Source organism: Centroberyx gerrardi, chromosome 2 (genome assembly GCF_048128805.1).
Source record: "Centroberyx gerrardi isolate f3 chromosome 2, fCenGer3.hap1.cur.20231027, whole genome shotgun sequence".
In the NCBI taxonomy this organism is placed as follows: Eukaryota; Metazoa; Chordata; class Actinopteri; order Beryciformes; family Berycidae; genus Centroberyx; species Centroberyx gerrardi.
In genome coordinates, this window is record NC_135998.1 from 34,183,202 (window position 1) to 34,202,577 (window position 19,376).

Consider the following 19,376-nt stretch of genomic DNA (forward strand, 5'->3'; position numbering starts at 1 on the left):
ATCCCCGTTATAACACGATGAGAGATAATTATAGTCAAGTCCAGTTTATTAATAGAGCATGTTTAACGAGCTAACAGGCTGTACAGAAGACAGAGGCACAAAAACAGATTAAAAAAAAACGGGGATAATAACTGTGAGGGAGCGACAACGCATCGCCCCCTTGTGGACAGACGGTTCCATTGGCAGCAGAGTGACTGTTAATGTTGGGGGAAAAAATATCGATTTTGTCTTTTAATAAAGTAAAATATCAGTAGTTACAGTAGAAATCAGAATATTTCACTCTACATGGACCATTTTAAATTCTGAAAAAATGTCTGATCATTTGGTGAGAATGATAACGTTATGTATGTCTTCTTCATCTGTGTATGATAAGCTTGTTTTACTATATGTACTATTTGTTTTACTACATATGGTTCCACTGAGCACCAAACTAGTGGCTGGGAGACTGATTCTTTTAACTAAGTCGATTCTTTTGGGCTGTTTGACAGTCGTGAATCAATTGGAGACCGGTTCATTTGATTCACCTTTGTAAAAATGATATTCATAGCAAACAGCACTATGGGTGAACACACCAAAAATCAAGACATATAGCATTCAGTCTGAAACAATTCAGTTGAACAGAGCTATAGGAACTCAGGACAAAATATGAATGAAAAATATAAATGCCAATGACTTCTTTTTCATTAAGGATGTTGAAGGTCAGCAGCTAGCTAACTAGGCTAGTTTGAACTTGAAGGTCAGCTAGCTAACTAGATAACTTAGTATGGATAGATTGTATTTTTCAGTTAGCAGCAGAGAGCTAGGCTTCATAATATTAGCTTCCTCCTCTCTTACCTCTTGTCTTTTTCACTGAGCTTCAGTCTCAACCAATCAGATTATTTCTGCCTCCAGAGCAGCTCTGACTCTGAGAAATGTTTGTAGAAATAAAACTCTAGTCTGCTAGTAGCAAATTAGGTTTATCCGTATTGATGAATTGACTCTTGGACAGACCAATAATCAGATTTAAAACTGGATTTATATTAGCTATATTTATATTAGCTAACAAACAAGTAGGCTATGTTACCTAAATGAAGATGGAATTTGATCCAACACTTTATACAGACTCTCATTTACAGAATGAGGACTTTGTATGTTGCAGTCTGTTTGATTATACTGACTTTCAGGACCATGCGAGGATTCCTCTGTGTGGGCCAAGACTGATTCATAGCTGTGGCACTTTTCCCTATCTCTCTCTGTCTGTGACCCTTTCTGTGTTTCCCTGACTAAATAAAGAAAATTAACAACAGGGGAACCACTTCTGATGCAAAAAGAACAGCATTTATTCAAGCTAACGGTTGCAAAGATGTGTACATAGGGCAAGGAAGAGTAAATACGTCTTACTATAATCGCTGCCTGAGTGTGCATGTATTGTATAGCCGTATTTACTGCTCCATGGCCCGTGTACACATTTTTCTTTGCAACTAGGCTATTAGCTTGAATAAATAGAGTTATTTTTGTATTAGAAGTGGTTCCCCTCTATTTTGCTAGTATTTTGCCTCTTTGGGAGCTCTTTGCCTTTCCCCCACACCCTAAATGAAGAAAATACAACATTCCAAGATGATGATGTCTTCATGAAAAACCCCAATCCATCATTGCAGTATGCACAGGCGTCATTTACACCGGGGATGCAGGGTTTGTGTCCTCATGTCTTTTTGAAATGTCCGATTCTGTCTTCGCCACTTTTTTCCTTTAAGCGATGCAATCAGCCTCGCCAAGAAAATATCCTGTCATCAAATGTGAATGAACCCTCAACGATGTTTGTTGTTAGTTCCGGTCAAGAGAGATGCCACAGATAATCTGATAGGCTTCGTTGACAACCTCAGCCAATAGGAATACACTCTGGATTGAAAACAACTGTCTGACCGGCCAATAGGAACGCATTCAGGGCGGGACAGTGCAACTGAAGCTTTAGCTGGTTTGTGTGAGAAGGAAGTGACAGGAGCGACTCTGGTAGTAAGAGACGCCAAAACTTCTCTAATTATTTCATGGGTTGTTGATTCCATTGTGGCAAAAATGGCACAAAATAAATTATTTCTTGAAGTAAGAATTTTGACAATACCGTTGTCAAAAAGTACAGCAAAGCAAGACTGTTTGGATCCAATTTTTTATTGGTATTGGTAAAGAAGGCAGCCCATCTGACTCATCAGAAGTCAGTCATACAACTGTCATGAGGAAAGCAAACCTGTATAGTGAGCTGCGATGGGCTCAATTCAATTCAAACTTTATTTAACCAGGCAAAGGCCGAGCACCTCATTTGCGAGGCTGGCATGTTCTTTTTCCTTTTTGAGAACGTCCTATAATGTACCCAACATCTAGACTGAATACATTCTGGGTTTTGTCTTTTAATCATATTTTTAGAGCAGCTTTCCTGCTGGGAGATGAGAGAGAAGGAACAGCATGTGACACAGATCATGAGCCGGCCTCAAACCCACAGAACGACTACATGATACTCAGCTGACTGATTCAACTGGTTTTATATTAAAGTCAATTTATACGAGCCAAATCTCTTGCTCTCGCTCACAAGTCCAAGTCTCAATTTTATTTTCCCGGTAAATTGTTCCATGACAGCCAGAATGCACAGCATGTTCATAATCTATTATTTAACCATTGGCACATCACACATTGATTAAATAAATTTGATTACTTCGGTCAAATATAGGTATTGATAGCACCAATCCAAGATATTTCCCCTCCCTGCTGCTTCTGATGTGCCACCAGTCTACAATCTGCAGACTGAGTCCTCGAATCGCAGATCAGTTTCTATAATGACACTTTTGTCACTGGACTCAGAATTTATCATCAGCACTATTTCCATAGTAACATATTACATTTATTTGCATCTTTGCTTAAAAATAACATAAATTCAAATAAATAAAATGAAATGAAAAACACAAAGGCAACAGTGAACATGACCAGTGGTGTCTAAGAAATTGCGTAAGACACATGGACAAATGAACAAATGATTGATGTAGCGCCCCTCTTGAGCCAGAAAATGCCAGAACGAAGGAATGCATTGATCAGTGGTGTCAAACGAACGAACGGAAGGAGATCGATCCATAGTCCTTCACCCGACTTCACTGTGAGACACAACAAATAGAAACAAATGAAGAGAAAACAGACTTTGTCGTGACCCGACGTATTCAGTCGACACAGCTGCAGTTAGGACGGTGATGTAAATCCGTCTCTCTCTGCAGGGAGAGAGGAATTAACCTGGTTTCCTGCCTGAAACCCCTGATGACCAATCTCCTCCCTGATGGACTCTTAATAGAGAGGACAGCAGGACACCAGAGAGTAACACACACACTCAGACACACACAGCCTCTCTCTCACACTCACACACACACCTACACATACACACACATTTCATTATTTACACCCCCACACACTCGCACATGCACTGCCTTTTCTTCTTCCTTCTTCCACACATACGGTGGCCTTTTTAGGACATCCACAACCGCCTTTGTCATTCGTAGATGGACTTTGACGGACCTAGATCGACTTGAGTCAGGTTTAGCTGTACTTTTGTACAGCTAAACCTGACGAAACCTGACAAAAGACAGCTAAACCTGACTCAAGTCCATCTAAGTCTGACAGAAGACAGCTAAACCTGACTCAAGTCCATCTAAATCTGACAGAAGACAGCTAAACCTGACTCAAGTCCATCTAAGTCTGACAGAAGACAGCTAAACCTGACTCAAGTCCATCTAAATCTGACAGAAGACAGCTAAACCTGACTCAAGTCCATCTAAATCTGACAAAGTACACCTAAGTTTGACAAAGTACAGCTAAACCTGATGCCAGTCCATCTAAATCTGACAAAAGACAGTTAAACCTGACTCAAGTCCATCTAAGTCTGACAAATGACAGCTAAACCCGACTCAAGTCCATTTAAGTTTGACAAACTCCATCTAAGTTTGACAAAGTACAGCTAAACCTGATGCCAGTCCATCTAAATCTGACAGAAGACAGCTAAACCTGACTCAAGTCCATCTAAGTCTGACAAATGACAGCTAAACCCGACTCAAGTCCATTTAAGTTTGACAAACTCCATCTAAGTTTGACAAAGTACAGCTAAACCTGATGCCAGTCCATCTAAATCTGACAGAAGACAGCTAAACCTGACTCAAGTCCATCTAAATCTGACAGAAGACAGCTAAACCTGACTCAAGTCCATCTAAATCTGACAGAAGACAGCTAAACCTGACTCAAGTCCATCTAAATCTGCCAAAAGACAGCTAAACCTGACTCAAGTCCATCTAAATCTGCCAAAAGACAGCTAAACCTGATGCAAGTCTATCTAAGTTTGACAAAAGACAGTTAAACCTGACTCAAGTCCATCTAAGTTTGACAAAAGACAGTTAAACCTGACTCAAGTCCATCTAAATCTGACAAAGTACATCTAAGTTTGACAAAGTACAGCTAAACCTAATACCAGTCCATCTAAATCTGACAAAAGACAGCTAAACCTGACTCAAGTCCATCTAAATCTGACAAAAGACAGCTAAACCTGACTCAAGTCCATCTAAATCTGACAAAGTACATCTACGAACGACAAAGGCAGCTGAGGATGTCCTAAAGCGGCCACCGTACTACACACACCAGACCCGCGGCCCATTTACCTCAGCGCCATAGAGGTCCCGTTGACCGACGCAGCTGAGCACGCTCTGTGGGTGTGTCCATGAGAGTAGCTCCCCTGCCGTACGTACCTCTCGTCCCCACAGCACAGTATGACCAGAAACGCCCTCCGAAACGCCCGGTTCAGGAAGGCGTACAGGAAGGGGTTGAGTCCTGAGTTAATGTAGCCGAGCCACAGCCAGGCCGTCCACAGCTGCCAGGGCACGGAGTAGTGGATGAAGGGGTCCACCACGTTCGTGATGAAGAACGGCGCCCAGCACAGGCAGAAACACCCCATAATGACCGCCAGCGTCTTCGCCGCCTTGGTCTCCACGCGCATGCGGCTGGTCGCTATGGGAGCCGGCTCCGAGGAGGAGGAGCCCGTCGCCGGCCTGAGGCGGTAGTGCTCCGACTGGTCCGAGGCCGTCGAGGACCTCGCCGCGGCGGCGACCGGAGCGGCACCGGAGACGGGGGCGGAGCCGGCGCGCTGCAGCGTCTCGATCTGCCGCGCGTGGGTCATGGCGGTGACGTAGATGCGCTGGTAGGCCAGGACCATGAGGGCCAGCGGGACGTAGAAGGCCACGGCGGAGCAGATCAGGGCGTACGGCCGGTTCACCAGGAACACACAGCTGGTGTCGTTGGAGCCGCCTGCCGCCGCCTGCCGCTCTTCAATCTGGGACAGACAGGAGACACAACAATGACAAAGACTGAAACCACTGAAACAGGATTAAAGAGTAAACCAACACTAAATCACTTGAAACTTGAATCGTTGTTGCACTGCTCTCTATGGGTTGAAACTTTAAAGCAAGTTGCACTTCTGGCCACGCCCCAATCAGTGATGTCAAAGCAGGTATTTCGGCTTTGACAGATGATGCCAAACACCTGCTGTGACATCACTGATTGGGGCGTGGCCAGAACTGCAGCATGCTTTAAAGTTTCAACCCAGAGAGAGCAGTGCAACGATGATTTTCTGCCCCATGTGATTTAGTGCTGATTTACTCTTTAAGTAATCTACGACTTCTATCGACTCCATTGGCGACCGGTAGGAATTATACCAACATTGAAAAGTCTCAATTAAGTCACATTTTCACAAAAGAGAGGAGTAAGTCACCATGCTAAATACTGGAATAATAAAACTGTTTTGTCATTTACTTTTCTTTGAGAATGAGCATGTTTAGCCTTCGTAGCTGCGCCGGTTGTTCGTTTTTAAAGAGTTTTTAAAGTCAGAAATCTCAGCAGTCACTGGTATCGATCAACAACCGTATCAACCCCTTGCATTTTGAGCTACAGGGCGGTAAAAGCCTTACTTTCTGCCCCTTTAATGTATTAAGTGCATGAGTACTACTGTCCCGAGGCAGTGAGTGCAGAAGCTCCTTCAATTTCGAAGCTCTGTTCCAGACTGCAGGACCGCAGTCTCTCTCTCTTTCTCTCATGAAAACGCAGCAGACAGCACACATTATAAAGATGAACCAAACTGACGTATCATATACCTACCGACTACTGCACTTTGCCGACAATGCATGTGCTGGTGAATAAGTTTTATATGTTTAATCGTGTGTGTGTGTGTCTTGTTTCTCATGTGTCCTTGTTCTTTCTATCCTGTTTCTTATGTGGTTGTTTTGCCTGAATGACATGAGGCTGGCGATCAAGAACTCCAATGCATTCTTATGTAAATGACAAATAAACTTGAAACTTGAAACTTGAAACCTAAACTTGTGTCACAGTCATTAAAGCATTCCTCGTGGCTTGTGTCAGTTGAAGAGAGAAGAAATGTAGATTTCAAACAATTCCTTTTTGGGACAGAGGAACAGCGCAGTAGAAATTCGCTGTTAAAATAACGTGCTTCTCTCCAATTTGGGAGAGATTAGAGGCAGACATACATCATACAAAAAAACTTCAATAGTCAATGGATAATGAATTGAACAATGAACAATTGATGAGTTAACCCCCTTTGAAATAAAAAAAATAGTGCTTTTTATTGCTTAAAGTGCCGAGATGTAAATGTTTAAATATACTTTCAAGTCCTATATGCAATTTTTCTGTGCCATGTAAACTACAAAAAACTACAATCAGATCACCCAGTCAGCCTTTTTTTAAAAAAAGACAGATTGTTGTTGGAACAGTGAACGCTACTTGAGTGAAAGAGACAGAAGAGAGCCGTGTATTTCATTAAATCTCGCTGGATAAAAGCGTCTGTCCCGTCTCCCTCTGGGAGTCCTGCAGCTCATTTCGAGGCGGCTCTGATACGCCAAAAACATTTCCGAACCAACAGAAAATGCTTCTTGAACCGCTGCCGTCGCTCGCAGCTAGAGAGCCTCCACAGAGACTGAAATTATTTTGTGATCACTGCATTACCGTGTCACTGTTCAAGGGATTGGAAATGTTATTGGAAACATTGGGGAGTATTAGCTTGGACGGCTTTGTATTTACCCCGGCTGAAAAACATCTCTCTTTCAAGGCCTCTGAGGGAGGCACAGGAACTATTCGCTCCACTGCTCCTGCTTGACATGTACAGCACAAAACATTTTCATTTGTGTAGTTTGGGTTGACGCACCATAATAAGACATTTTGAATTGTAAAATGTATTCTGCAGGCAGGTTTAAAGTCAAAGGTTCGCTAGCCATGAACAGACAACATGAAAAACACACTGTGTGAGGAGGCACGATCACTGTGTGTGTGTGTGTGTGTGTGTGTGTGCGATGATACTGCAATTTCTCCAGTTTGCCAATAGAGCCGGATAAAGGTTAGAGATCACTTAAAACCCCTTTAAGCTCCATTTCTGTTTTCAAGGCAAAACTTAAAACACACTTATTCTCTAAATTCTATAGTGTGACCTAAATAGTCTGGTCCAACATCTTCTTCCTTATGTACTGTTTTATTTCCTTTGTCTTAAACTGTTCTTTTACATTTCTCTTTCTCCCCTTGTTTTGTACTATCTGATATTATATTATATGTGATTTGAGCTGTTTTTACTGTTCTTTTAAAATTCTCTTTTGTAAAGTGTGTTGGGACTTGTGATAATGCACTTAAGATAAATAGAACGTGAACTAGAACTTTAAGTAATTTCACTACATTTCACTGCAGATATGGAAAGCTTACCATGAGAAAGCCTTCACTTGGCATTACAGCAGTGTTAAGCTTTCCAACTTTCTGAGTCTCCTGCACTGAACACATGAAACACTGTTCACATCATCACAAATTATAAAGCAGCGGTCTAAAAAATACCACAGCAAATAAGAAAATACTATTTATTATAATAGCTTGGCTACCCTAAACGACCCCTGTAGTAGTTGTTGTGCTGTTGAACAAGGTAATTGAATAAAATAGTCAATAAAAAAGTACTGTCAGCGGCTGGTATGTCTCATAGTTCAGAAAATCTGACATCAAAGCATAAAAGGATTATCTGCTCAGTCTTTACTTTGACTTTGTGAACTTTATCGATCCTCGAGGGGAAATTGAGACGTCACAGAACAAAGAACAGAAGTGTAGGCTGCAGGACAAAGACTGAGGAAAGTAATAAAGTTACTAAACTAGAAATAACCGCCTCGCGGTTGTATGCCTCCGCCAATAAACTTTGCTTTATCATTGCAAGCACAGTCTTTATTTATTGAACATATATAATTCATGTGATTATTAGGTCAACTTAAAGGATTTTGGTGTCTGCAGAAGTAAGTGACAGCACTTCCACCGTTTTTGTAGAATGACCCAAGATCGTTTTCTCAGCTACAGTGGTAAGCAAAACATTATGATGTCACAGTGAAGTTGACCTTTGAACTTTTGGATATAAAATGTCATCACTTCATCATTTTATCCTATTAGACATTTGTGTGAAATTTTGTCATAATTAGCGTATGAATTCTTGAGTTATGGCCAAAAACGACTTTTGTGAGGTCACAGTGACCTTGACCTTTGACCACCAAAATCAGTTCAGATAATCAGTTCATCCTTGAGTCCAAGTGGACGTTTGTGCCAAATTTGAAGAAATTCCCTCCAGGCGTTCCTGAGATATCGCGTTCACGAGAATGGGACGGACAACCAGAAAACATAATGCCTCCGGCCACGGAGACATAAAAATCAAATTAAAGTTAGTGACGACACTCGATGACGCTAATAAAATGTTTCTCCACTAACCTGTTTATAAGATAATTCTGTGTTCTTACTTATTTTTGACTAATTTATTATTGACTGTAATTGTCCTGACTTATGTGTTGTGATGTTTTGCTCTGTAAAGCGCTTTGTAGACTATTTTAGTTTATTTTAATTTATTATCATTTTTATTATTGCCACCCCTTATATAATTGTTCATATCAGCTGGTCTGACTGGTCTCATTTGTTCAGAACAGTCCGTCACTGTGTCACCTCTCTCTCTGTCCCCTCCTTGTTTTCTGATCCTAGCTACTGGAGACTCACTATGTCCTCGATGCCGATGGCGTTCCAGCTTTGCATGATGGGTAGGAAGGAGATGAAGGAGGGGATGAGCCAGCAGCCTCCCAGCATCACCGCCACTCTGACCGGGGTCATCTTGTGTCTGTAGACCAGAGGCTGGCAGCAGATGGCATAGTACCTGGAATAACACACACACACACACACACACACACACACACATATTATAGTGACCTTTGCAGTGTTGTTTTCCTAGAGAGCCGACTACAAGAAGCTTATAATGTAGTTCCCCCAAAATACCTGACATTTTTAAATTGTTGTTTACATTCTAGCAGCCAATGGCATCGCTAGAAAGATTTGAAATAAACAGAATTCTGCACAGTCAGACTTTGCTGTCTTTGAACTTTTATTGATTACATTGTATCATGGTTTTATTGAATCCTGAACCCCATATCACGGATCGAATGTAAGAAAAAATAATATTTCTATGTTTTATTATCATCCTTACTTACCTATTTTTATCTTTCTCTCTTTCTTTTTTAATGTCATTTTACTAGAAAAATTCCGTCTTGCTTTTTGCTTCTTCTGTTCTGAAAATTTTGCTTTTGCTTGTAATTGTTTTAATCCATTTATTTTATGTAAAGCACTTTGAGCTGCATTCTCCGTATGAATGATGCTACAAAAATAAAGTTTTTAATAAAATGGAACTGTTTGCACTATATTGATCGTATCGTATTGCATTATATTGTATTGAATTGTTGGCTGCTTAAAATGTATCTTAGGTGTATTGAATCATTGATTCTGTATCAAAATGTGCATCAAATCGGTCTCAGAAGGAGAGATACACACACACACACACACACACACACACACACACACACACACAGACACACACACACCTGTCCAGTGCGATGCAGCAGAGGTGCAGGATGGACGCGGTCGTCAGCAGGACGTCCAGAGACGTGCGGACGAGGCAGAAGATCTCTCCGTAACGCCACTGACCGGTCGTCAGCTCGATCGCCGCGAACGGCATCACAACCAACGCCACCAGCAGGTCGGCGAACGCCAGGGACACGATGAAGTAGTTTGTCTTCTTCTTCCTGCGGGAAGGAGGAGAGAAGAGGATGAGAGAGAGGAGGAGAGGAGAGGAGAGAGGAGAGAAGATAAGAAAAGAGAAGAAAATAAAAGAAAAGAGGAGAGAAGAGGAGTAGAGAAGAAAAGAGAAGAAGAGAAGAGGAAAGATGAGAAGAGAGAAGAGGAGAGAAGAGAAGAGGAAAGAAGAGAGTAGAGAAGAAAAGAGAAGAAGAGAAGAGGAAAGATGAGAAGAAGAGAGAAGAGTAAAGAAGAAAAGAGAGGAGAAGAAGAGAGTAGAGAAGAAAAGAGAAGAAGAGAAGAGGAAAGATGAGAAGAAGAGAGAAGAGGAGAGAAGAGGAGAGGAGAGGAGAGAAGAGGATGGGAGAGAGGAGGAGAGGAGAGGACAGAGGAGAGAAGATAAGAAAAGAGAGAAGAAAATAAAAGAAAAGAGGAGAGAAGAGAAGAAGAGTAGAGAAGAAAAGAAGAGAAGAGGAAAGATGAGAAGAAGAGAGGAGAGAAGAGAGAGGAGAAGAGAAGAGAAGAGAAGAGGAAAAATGAGAAGAAGAGAGAAGAGGAGAGGAGAGGAGAGAAGATGATGAGAGAGAGGAGGAGAGGAAAGGACAGAGGAGAGAAGATAAGAAAAGAGAGAAGAAAATAAAAGAAGAGGAGAGAAGAGAAGAAGAGAGTAGAGAAGAAAAGAGAAGAAGAGAAGAGGAAAGATGAGAAGAGAGAAGAGAGTAAAGAAGAAAAGAGAAGAGAAGACAAGAGAAGAGAAGAGGAGAGAAGAAAAGAAAAGAGAGAAGAGAAGACACTATCTTCAAACAAGTGGAATGATAAGTTTTGTTTCAAAATATTTCAAAGTATTATTTTATATTTTATGGTGTTTCAGTGTGACTGATGTGTTTTATGTGTTTTGTGTTTTATCTGCTTTTCCAAATCTGTTTGGTCGCCTTTGTTTAGATTGTTTACTGTTGTTTTATATCTTTTTTTTTAACCTGGTGAAGTGCTTTCTGTTTATAAATAAAGTTGTTTACTTTAAAAAAATTATTTATGAGTGAAACTACTTTGAAAACCAAGTAACATTATCTACATTTTTTTCCACTTGTTTGATGGAAAAATACAATTTTGAACACAAGGCTAAATGAAAACTATCAACGCACTTGAAAACTTTTCACAGATCACATTTTGTTACCTCAAGTTCACAGTTAGAAGATAATTCACCTGAAGCTCTTTTCCCAGACGGGCGACGGAGGCGGAGAATATTCCTCCACAACCACTTCCTCCATATCTCATTAATATTCAAAATAAGCCCCTCCCACTGACGCTCCCCACCCTAACTTTCTGTTTCATTCAGAAATACGTGATAAGTGATTTGGTGCAATAAATCATTTTGTTGTAAACTTTTGTAAATGCTGGATAGCTCTTTTTGTAGATTGGAGTTTTATTTATCCAAACATTTCTCAGAGGCAGACAAAATCTGATTGGTTGAGTTAAACCTCAGTGGGTGGGGCCAAAGAACCGAAGTGCAAGTTAGCTAACCTACAAACTTAAAAACTATAGCTTTTTCACCTTGTTAGCTAATTTTACATGCCATAATATACACATATATATAACAATACATTTCTGGAAAACAGAGTATCTTTAACGGTGACCTCATCCTGCACCAGTAGGCGTAAATATAAATTCCAACCAATAAAACACCACAGATTTTTGAGCAGTCCGACCCCTCCGCCCCTCGCATCGAATAAAACTGCTTTTCTCTTCCTGACACTCAGGAAGCAAGACGCTCTCAAACTGATCGTTTCCCTGAGACTTTAAGCCCCTCTGGACCGCCGCTAATCCTTCCGGCGGTGAAGAAGACAGCGAGCTCACCGCAGATGTCTGTCCTTGCAGAGCGCCACCATGACCAGCAGGTTGCCGAACACCGTCATGATGATGATGATGGAGAGGAAGATGGTGAGGACGATCTTCTCCAGGGAGCTCAGGACCTGCTGCTGCTGCTGCTGCTGCTGCTGCTGCTCTGTGTTTAATACGTCATCCAACAAACTGCACACACACAACGCTGCAGGTCAACATGCTGCAACTCAAGTCTCGTTATATTTGACTTGTGCACTGCTGTGATCGCCACTGGGAACAAATATGCAGTTTCCAGTTATTTTTAGACTACTGGGTGAGGCAATTCCCTTTTACAAAAACCCACTTACATGTGCTTTCTGGACGCATGTTGATTTTCACATGTGAAAACAGTTTCTCTCATGTTGTATTCTGACGTCACGTGACAGTTTTTACTTCAAATGTAAACATTTCAATTTGTAGATGAAGTGTTTTTACCACATGATCTTTTTTTTCTTCACATTTTCACCTGCCATTAGATATGTCAATATTTGTTTCACATGTGAAACAAATGTAGCATGTGTTACTGAGTTTGAGGGTGGATTTTTCCTTTAAGATGAACTGAAAGTATGATGGTAATGTTTGGTGCTACTTTTTTGTAATGAGAAAACTGTGCGCAGAGCATCTTTAAAGGAATATGCCATCATTTTAGCCGATGACCTCAATGAAGATTAGCAGCTACAGATCCGTCAATATTTATCTAGTTTATTACCTCGCATGCTATAATGATTTAACATCCTGTGTATGTTTAGACGATAGCACATGCTAGCTTCATGCTCTCTAAAGCACTGTGGCACTAACTACTGAACACACTGACGTAAAACTACAGGAGGCCGTGAAGGACATAATTCAACAAATGCTACTTATTCCTATAAAGGCTTAGCTGATGTGATATACAGTTGGTTTCACTACTGTTGCACTAATGCACTTATTGTAAGTCGCTTTGGACAAAAGCGTCTGCTAAATGACGTAATGTAATGTAATGCTATTCACACACATATGAAATACTCACACAATCACATACACTTGCACATACTGTGTGTGTGTGTGTGTGTGTGTGTGACTGGCTCAATTTATCCGGAGGTCATCTCAGCTTAATTAATTAGCAATTAGCTCTTAATTAGCCATTTGTAGTAATTAGTGATTTAATTGGTACAAGTCTAGTTACAAGGTTTATGTCAAGGCTAAGATTAAATTTAGACTTACTGTGAAGATAGCAATGATGCCGTGATTAACAAGTAATTAACGCGCAGTAAACATGTTAGTTAACACCTTATGATGAGTGTTCAGATGAGGCTGAAGGAGACTCACTGCAGAGGGGATGCTGTGGCCATCACTGGTCGTCTGCATGGAGGTCAGCAGAGGAGAGTCCTCATCACCCCACGCTCTGGCCCTGTTCACACACACACACACACACACACACACACACACACACACACACACACAGAGAGAGAGAGAGAGAGAGAGAGAGAGAGAGAGAGAGAGAGAGAGAGAGAAACTCAAAATCATGATGTAACAGGGGTGGTCTGCGTTTTCCCAAAATAAAAGCCAGCTTGTGTTTGTGGACATGTGCTGGATTTTGTGTTGTTTGTCCAGCTTGTGACCGGTTTTAGGAGGCGAAAAATTTGATATTTGTATCCTAAATAACTAACTAGAATATTCATGACTTGAAAAAATGTGATATTTATAACTCAGATAGGCTACAAAAGGCAGCAGCCATCTGTCCATTAGTTTGTATTTGTAATACAGTAATAATATGATACTGCTGATGCTGATACTTTGCTTGTATTTTTTTATTTTGTTAGAAAATGTTGCTTGTAATTGTTTTAATCCATTTATTTTATGTAAAGCACTTTGAGTTGCATTCTACATATGAATGGTGCTATAAAAATAAAGTTATTATTATTACTTTATTGATCCCCACAAATTCTCTTTCTCTTTCCCCTCCCCAGGGAGGTCAGAGGTCAGAGGTCAGGGGTCAGACACAGAGCAGCTGGTAGGGATTCAGTGTGTTGCTCAAAGACACCTCAGCAGGCAGGTGACAGTTGAAGGCGGTCTCTCTCTCTCTCTCTCTCTCTCTCTCTGTGACCATGATGCTCTGCTGCCCTTATTGAACCAGGTGAACTGACAACAACGAACGAGGACTGTAAAGATAAATATCACTATAAAAAGATCTAAATCGTTCTCAGTAAACAGAACGTCTGTGCTCACACTACAACTACAACTATCAAACCATCTGCAAACCATCCTCTCAATAAAAACACTGTAAAAAGTTATTTTATACAACAGTTAGTTCCGGTCGAGTAATCTGATTGGACAGGAGGCATGAGTGCTGATATACAGTCGAACAGCACTGGGACGTTTTACTGTATGTATCACTCCGCTTGACAGCTGCTCTAATATAAACAGTTTATGTGTTGCTTGGCAGTGGAATCCTGTTGGCGGAGACGAATAAAAGACAAAAATCATCATCTGTAGTCTCTAATTACTTGATAAATAGCTTTGTTTATAGAACTGTTGAATAAAAACATATTTACATCTTTGTCTATAGTATTGCCTCATGCCTACGACTGAATCACAGCCGTGTTTGATGTACAATATAACAGCACAACCTCAAGTGTGATGTTGCTTAAAAGACCTGTTTGCCAAAGGAGTTAATGCAGTGCAGTTTTTGTTGGCTTTTCTTTTCTGTAGGTTAAATGTGAGCTTGTCATCAAAGACTGTCCTGAGATATGTATATATAAATACAATACCTGTCAAAAGTTACTTTGGACACACACATTTTTGTTTAGAATAACAGTAAAGACATCAAAACTATGAAATAACACAAATGGAATTATGCAGCGACCTAAAAAGTGTTAAACAAATCAAAACTATCTTATATTTTAGATTCTTTGCCTTGATGGAAAGGCAAAGGCTTTGGAAAGAAATGCATACATAGGATCAACTTCACTATTTATATTTGTCTAAGAAACTAATTTCATGCATTTAAGCAGAAGCCTTTAGATCAAAATGGCTTTTGGCTGGTGGTGTATATAAGTACAGATAATGTCAGCTGGTTCCCTGTGAAGATCTGACTGTTAGAAGTTAGTAGCTGTTCTTTTAAAATCAATAATCATTTCTTTCCTTTTTGCAATGTTCATTTCTTGGAATGAATCAGGGCAAGGAAAGACGACACAAGTAGCTCCATAGTGAAACAGTTGATGATTTTTTGGTCAGAATGGATCGGTATGATGGAAAATGAATGGAAAATAGGGTGAGGTATGCTTTAAAGGGGGGATGAAACAGACGGAAAACACCTGTCTCCACCCACTCCCCAATTTTGAAAAATACGAAGTTGTGGGTGGTGACTGGGTGGTGAAGGAGGGGAGCGGGGAGAGTAGATGACAGTTTGGAGTCACGCCCCCTAAACACTTTGGAGTTAGGGTTGATAACTTGATGATGGACAAATGTGGAAAACCCAGTAACACATCATCATCTAGAGAATATTTTTTCCACCGCAAGTTGACCTTTATCACCAACATGGCTGACGCTCTTCCTCAGGTTATAGATTGGTTCTCACCATTGCCAGCAGCGTTAAAAAGCCAACTTTCTGTCTCTTGCAACTCTGTCTGTGATCACTTATTCTGTGTTACAGTGTAGCTTATAACACAATACAGGTGTTGTCACTGACATATCTTTCTGTTTCTGTTGTCAGAAGACGGCAACACTTTAAAAAAAGTGATTTGATCGAGGGTCACAAAATGCTAACAGCACAGAAATTAGCGTTAGCCAGTTAGCATTTTGTGACCCTCGATTAGAGTCGTCTGACAACAAAAACAGAAAGATGTCAGTGACAACAGATACAAAATAAATGATGTGACAGAAAGTTGGCTTCTTAAAGGTCCATATGGTGTAAAACAGGACTCCCCTTGCCTCTGTGATGATAAAGGAGTTGGATGGTCTATCTAAACATGGTGAAAGTATCAAAACGCACGGTCGCCAACTAAATCCACACAATCCATATTAGAAAAGCGAGCCTCTAAACGAGCCGTTTGGACTTCCGTCACTTTGTGGCGTCACAAAGGTTCGCTCATTATCATTTTTGTAAGAAATAATAGACTAACAAAGTGTTTTTTTCAAAGCGGTCGAGCGGTTGTCGTTGTTTATTACCGGAGAGTTTTCCCTACCTGTAGCCGCCGGGCCGCGCCGTCTCACGTTTCACTCTTGAAACGGTTAGCCAATCGGAACAGAGGGGTCGTTAATATTAATGAGCCTTAAAGACACGGCGACAGAAACAGCCTGTTCTTGGTAAGGCTCAGAGAGATGCTGGAAAATGAACGTGGAGAAATGGATTGAGAGTGTTTTTGGTTCATGACACCACACACACAGCTTTGAATGGACCTCAAGACACAAAATAAAACACTGAGTGGAGAATATGGGACCTTAAACACTGGCTGGCAATGGTGAGAACCAATCTCTACCCTACTAAAACAAAACGGAAGTGCGTCAGCCATGTTTGTGAAAAAGGCCTGTTGGCGTCATAATGCCGAGACTTGCACATTAAAATCCAGGAAGACAACATTATGCGCTGTATTGTCAAGATTACACCAACGACGGATGTGTTTCATCATAAAACTGCCCTGAACATTGATTACCAGCTGAAAAAAAAAATACGTTTAGGGTTTCGTCCCCCTTCTTCGCAGTAAGTAATAGCACAGTAAATTAGCAGCGACTCTCCAGGGACGCGACGCGGCCTTCCTGTCGCAGCAGCTGTAGACGCCTTATCAGTCTTAAGCACCTATTACAACATCTGCTGCGTCTCTGCCTTTTTTATGACAGCTGTCTGGCGTTATTGCGCTGCAGGGTCAACATCATCACCTGAGAGACTCTCACGGCCGGCGAGCCCCGTCAACAACACCCACTTCCTCAGGACGGATCGCCCTTTACTGCCTGTCACTGTGTGTGTGTCACGGAGAATTACCACTTGACTGCACGGCTTTTAAGCTTAAAAGCAGGTTAAAATCTAGAGGTGATCGATGTTTTGCTGTGATCTGGAACCTTCCACATAGTTTTAGGTCTGCTGATTCAGTCCCTGTTTTTAAATCTCGTCTTAAAACCCATTTTTATATAAGATTATTTTCCCTAATGATTGATGCCGATGCTCTTTACATGTTAGTGCTCTGTCCAATTTTTACAGTTGTGTTTTTGTATTTTAGCAATTTTTGCATTTTATATTTCAGTATTTACAACTGTGTTTTTGTATTTTATCCCTGTTTTTACATGTTATATTTCAGTTTTTACAACCGTTTTTTTGTATTTTATCTGTTTTTACATTTTATATTCCTGTTTTTACCATTTCTGCAGAACACTTTAAAGGTGCTTCATGCTTCAAAGGTGCTATACAAATAAAAAAAGTATTATAATTTATTATTGTTATTACTTTTAAGCTTTGTTTCCTCCACATATCTTAGACTAATGCAACATGATTAATAACGTAACATTTACGCTGCACTCCTGTCAGCGTTGGGCTGTGAAAATACGAGGGAGGTTTTCCCCCTGAACTTACTTTACCCCTTAACTTAACATCGAAAGTGATGAAAATATAGGACTGTAATCTAAATCAAAATAGAGGCGATAAGAAGCGTTGGAAGCAGATTTGGTGAGAAGAGAGCAGAGAGATAGCAGGCTCAGACAGATTACAGCCTTATTGTGTTTGGCTGAAGAGAGGAGATAACTTCTGGACTTATAAGGGCCGGTAACACACTGTCATTTCTTCTGAACATATGAGGACAGAAGAACAGATATACACACACACGCACACACACACACACACACACACACACACACACAGTGAAAATAAAACCAAATGTCAAGTCGCTGAAAGAATAATTAAGATAAAAATGCTCCACAGGTTGGATTGTGTTCAGCATTGCATTCCTTGTCTCTTATCTCTCTGTCTTTTTCTCTCACTTTCACACACACACACATACACACACACACACACACACACACACACACACACACACATACACACAAAATACTCAATAAGCAATAAATACTCAAATAGCTCACTGAAAAATGACTGATTATGCAGCTCAAATGATCCATACAGGATACTGTAATCAGCGTTACACTCTCTCTCTCTTGCGCACACACACACACACACACACATACACACACACACACACACACATACACAAATCATCACTGGACAAAAACTTAACACTACCCACCCACCCGCTCCTCGCTCACTCACACAGCGAACTCCCAGGAATGAGACAATATTTGCCCAATCTGAATTTCACCGATAAAAAAAGGAAAGCCCTGCAGAGGGAGCAGACATATTTCTGACAGGTTGCTGCGGTCCGGCTGTGTGAAGAGCGTCCAGGGAGGCGTGCCCCCACCGCTCACCGTGTACATTTCACATCTGTCCGACAAGGAGCCGACCTGGACACCCTGAACTCTGGAGAGCACAGTTTCACTTTTAATATCGCACTTTATTGTGCAATTAAAAAGGCGTGGTTACAAGTGTCAGTTAGTCCATATTAACGCTTTTGCACAGAGCATAAATAAATAAAACTGACCTGCTGCAAAGCATCTGCAAAGATAAGCTCCTCCCCCTCCACCGCCTTGCACAGTGCATCTTTACAAGCCAAGAAACTCTCAGAAACCTCCGAATTCCTCACTGCTGAGTAATGTTCAAAGTCCAAAGTGAGTTAACTGACATGTTTACATCATTTTATTTTTTTGCACTGCAAGGAGAGGGAGAGAAAGAGATTGTAGTTTTAGTTCTACAGTTTAGTTTCTCCAGGCAGACCTTGGATTATTCAGAGAAATAATCTGATTGGCTGAGTTAAACCTCAGTGGGAGGAGCCAAAGAACCAGAGTTTTTCAGAGGGGATTTCTTATTTTGACACCGTTTCACTCTGATTAGGTCAAAGTCGGCATGTTTTTGTGCAGCGTGCTAGTGTAAGCAAAGTGCACCACTGTTCAAGTTTGTTTATTTTATTTTTATTTATATGTATTGTTTATTTATATCACAGCATGTCTCAAAGGACAGAGAAAGAGCCTAGCTAAATCTAACTGATCAACAATCAACCATAGAACAGAATGATTTAGGACAAACTTTAGGAAAAGCACAACAAGACACACGAAATCAGCTAGTGACAAATATAACTACGTTTTACAACCATGAACAAACTTAATGTGTTGAACTCCCAAAGCATTTGGCGGAAAATCTGTAGGGCTGATGCCAGTTCGCATCACTTCCTTGTCTAACCCAAACACATCTGATGATCACGCTTCTCACACACAGCGCTGACCCTCCCTTCACCTTCTATAGCGTACAACAGGTTGTGACATCATCACCTGGCACCAAAGACCAGCCAATA

The 19,376-nt window shown here is 40.9% G+C and overlaps 2 protein-coding genes across 2 annotated transcripts in view; one reads left to right on the forward strand and one right to left on the reverse strand.

Moving 5' to 3' along the window:
- The window catches only part of LOC139909967 (5-hydroxytryptamine receptor 4), a 53,763-nt gene extending 40,426 nt beyond the window's left edge, over nucleotides 1–13,337 (reverse strand). The window contains exons 1-5 of the mRNA XM_078288436.1: nucleotides 13,315–13,337; nucleotides 11,983–12,156; nucleotides 9,936–10,136; nucleotides 9,064–9,217; nucleotides 4,659–5,326 (exon numbers count right to left, since the gene is read on the reverse strand). Coding sequence (XP_078144562.1) covers nucleotides 4,659–5,326; nucleotides 9,064–9,217; nucleotides 9,936–10,136; nucleotides 11,983–12,156; nucleotides 13,315–13,337 — 1,220 coding nt within the window. The remainder of the gene's footprint in view (nucleotides 1–4,658; nucleotides 5,327–9,063; nucleotides 9,218–9,935; nucleotides 10,137–11,982; nucleotides 12,157–13,314) is intronic.
- LOC139917330 (anthrax toxin receptor 2-like) overlaps nucleotides 1–19,376 on the forward strand; it is a 261,176-nt gene that overhangs the window by 141,359 nt on the left and 100,441 nt on the right. The window lies entirely within an intron of this gene.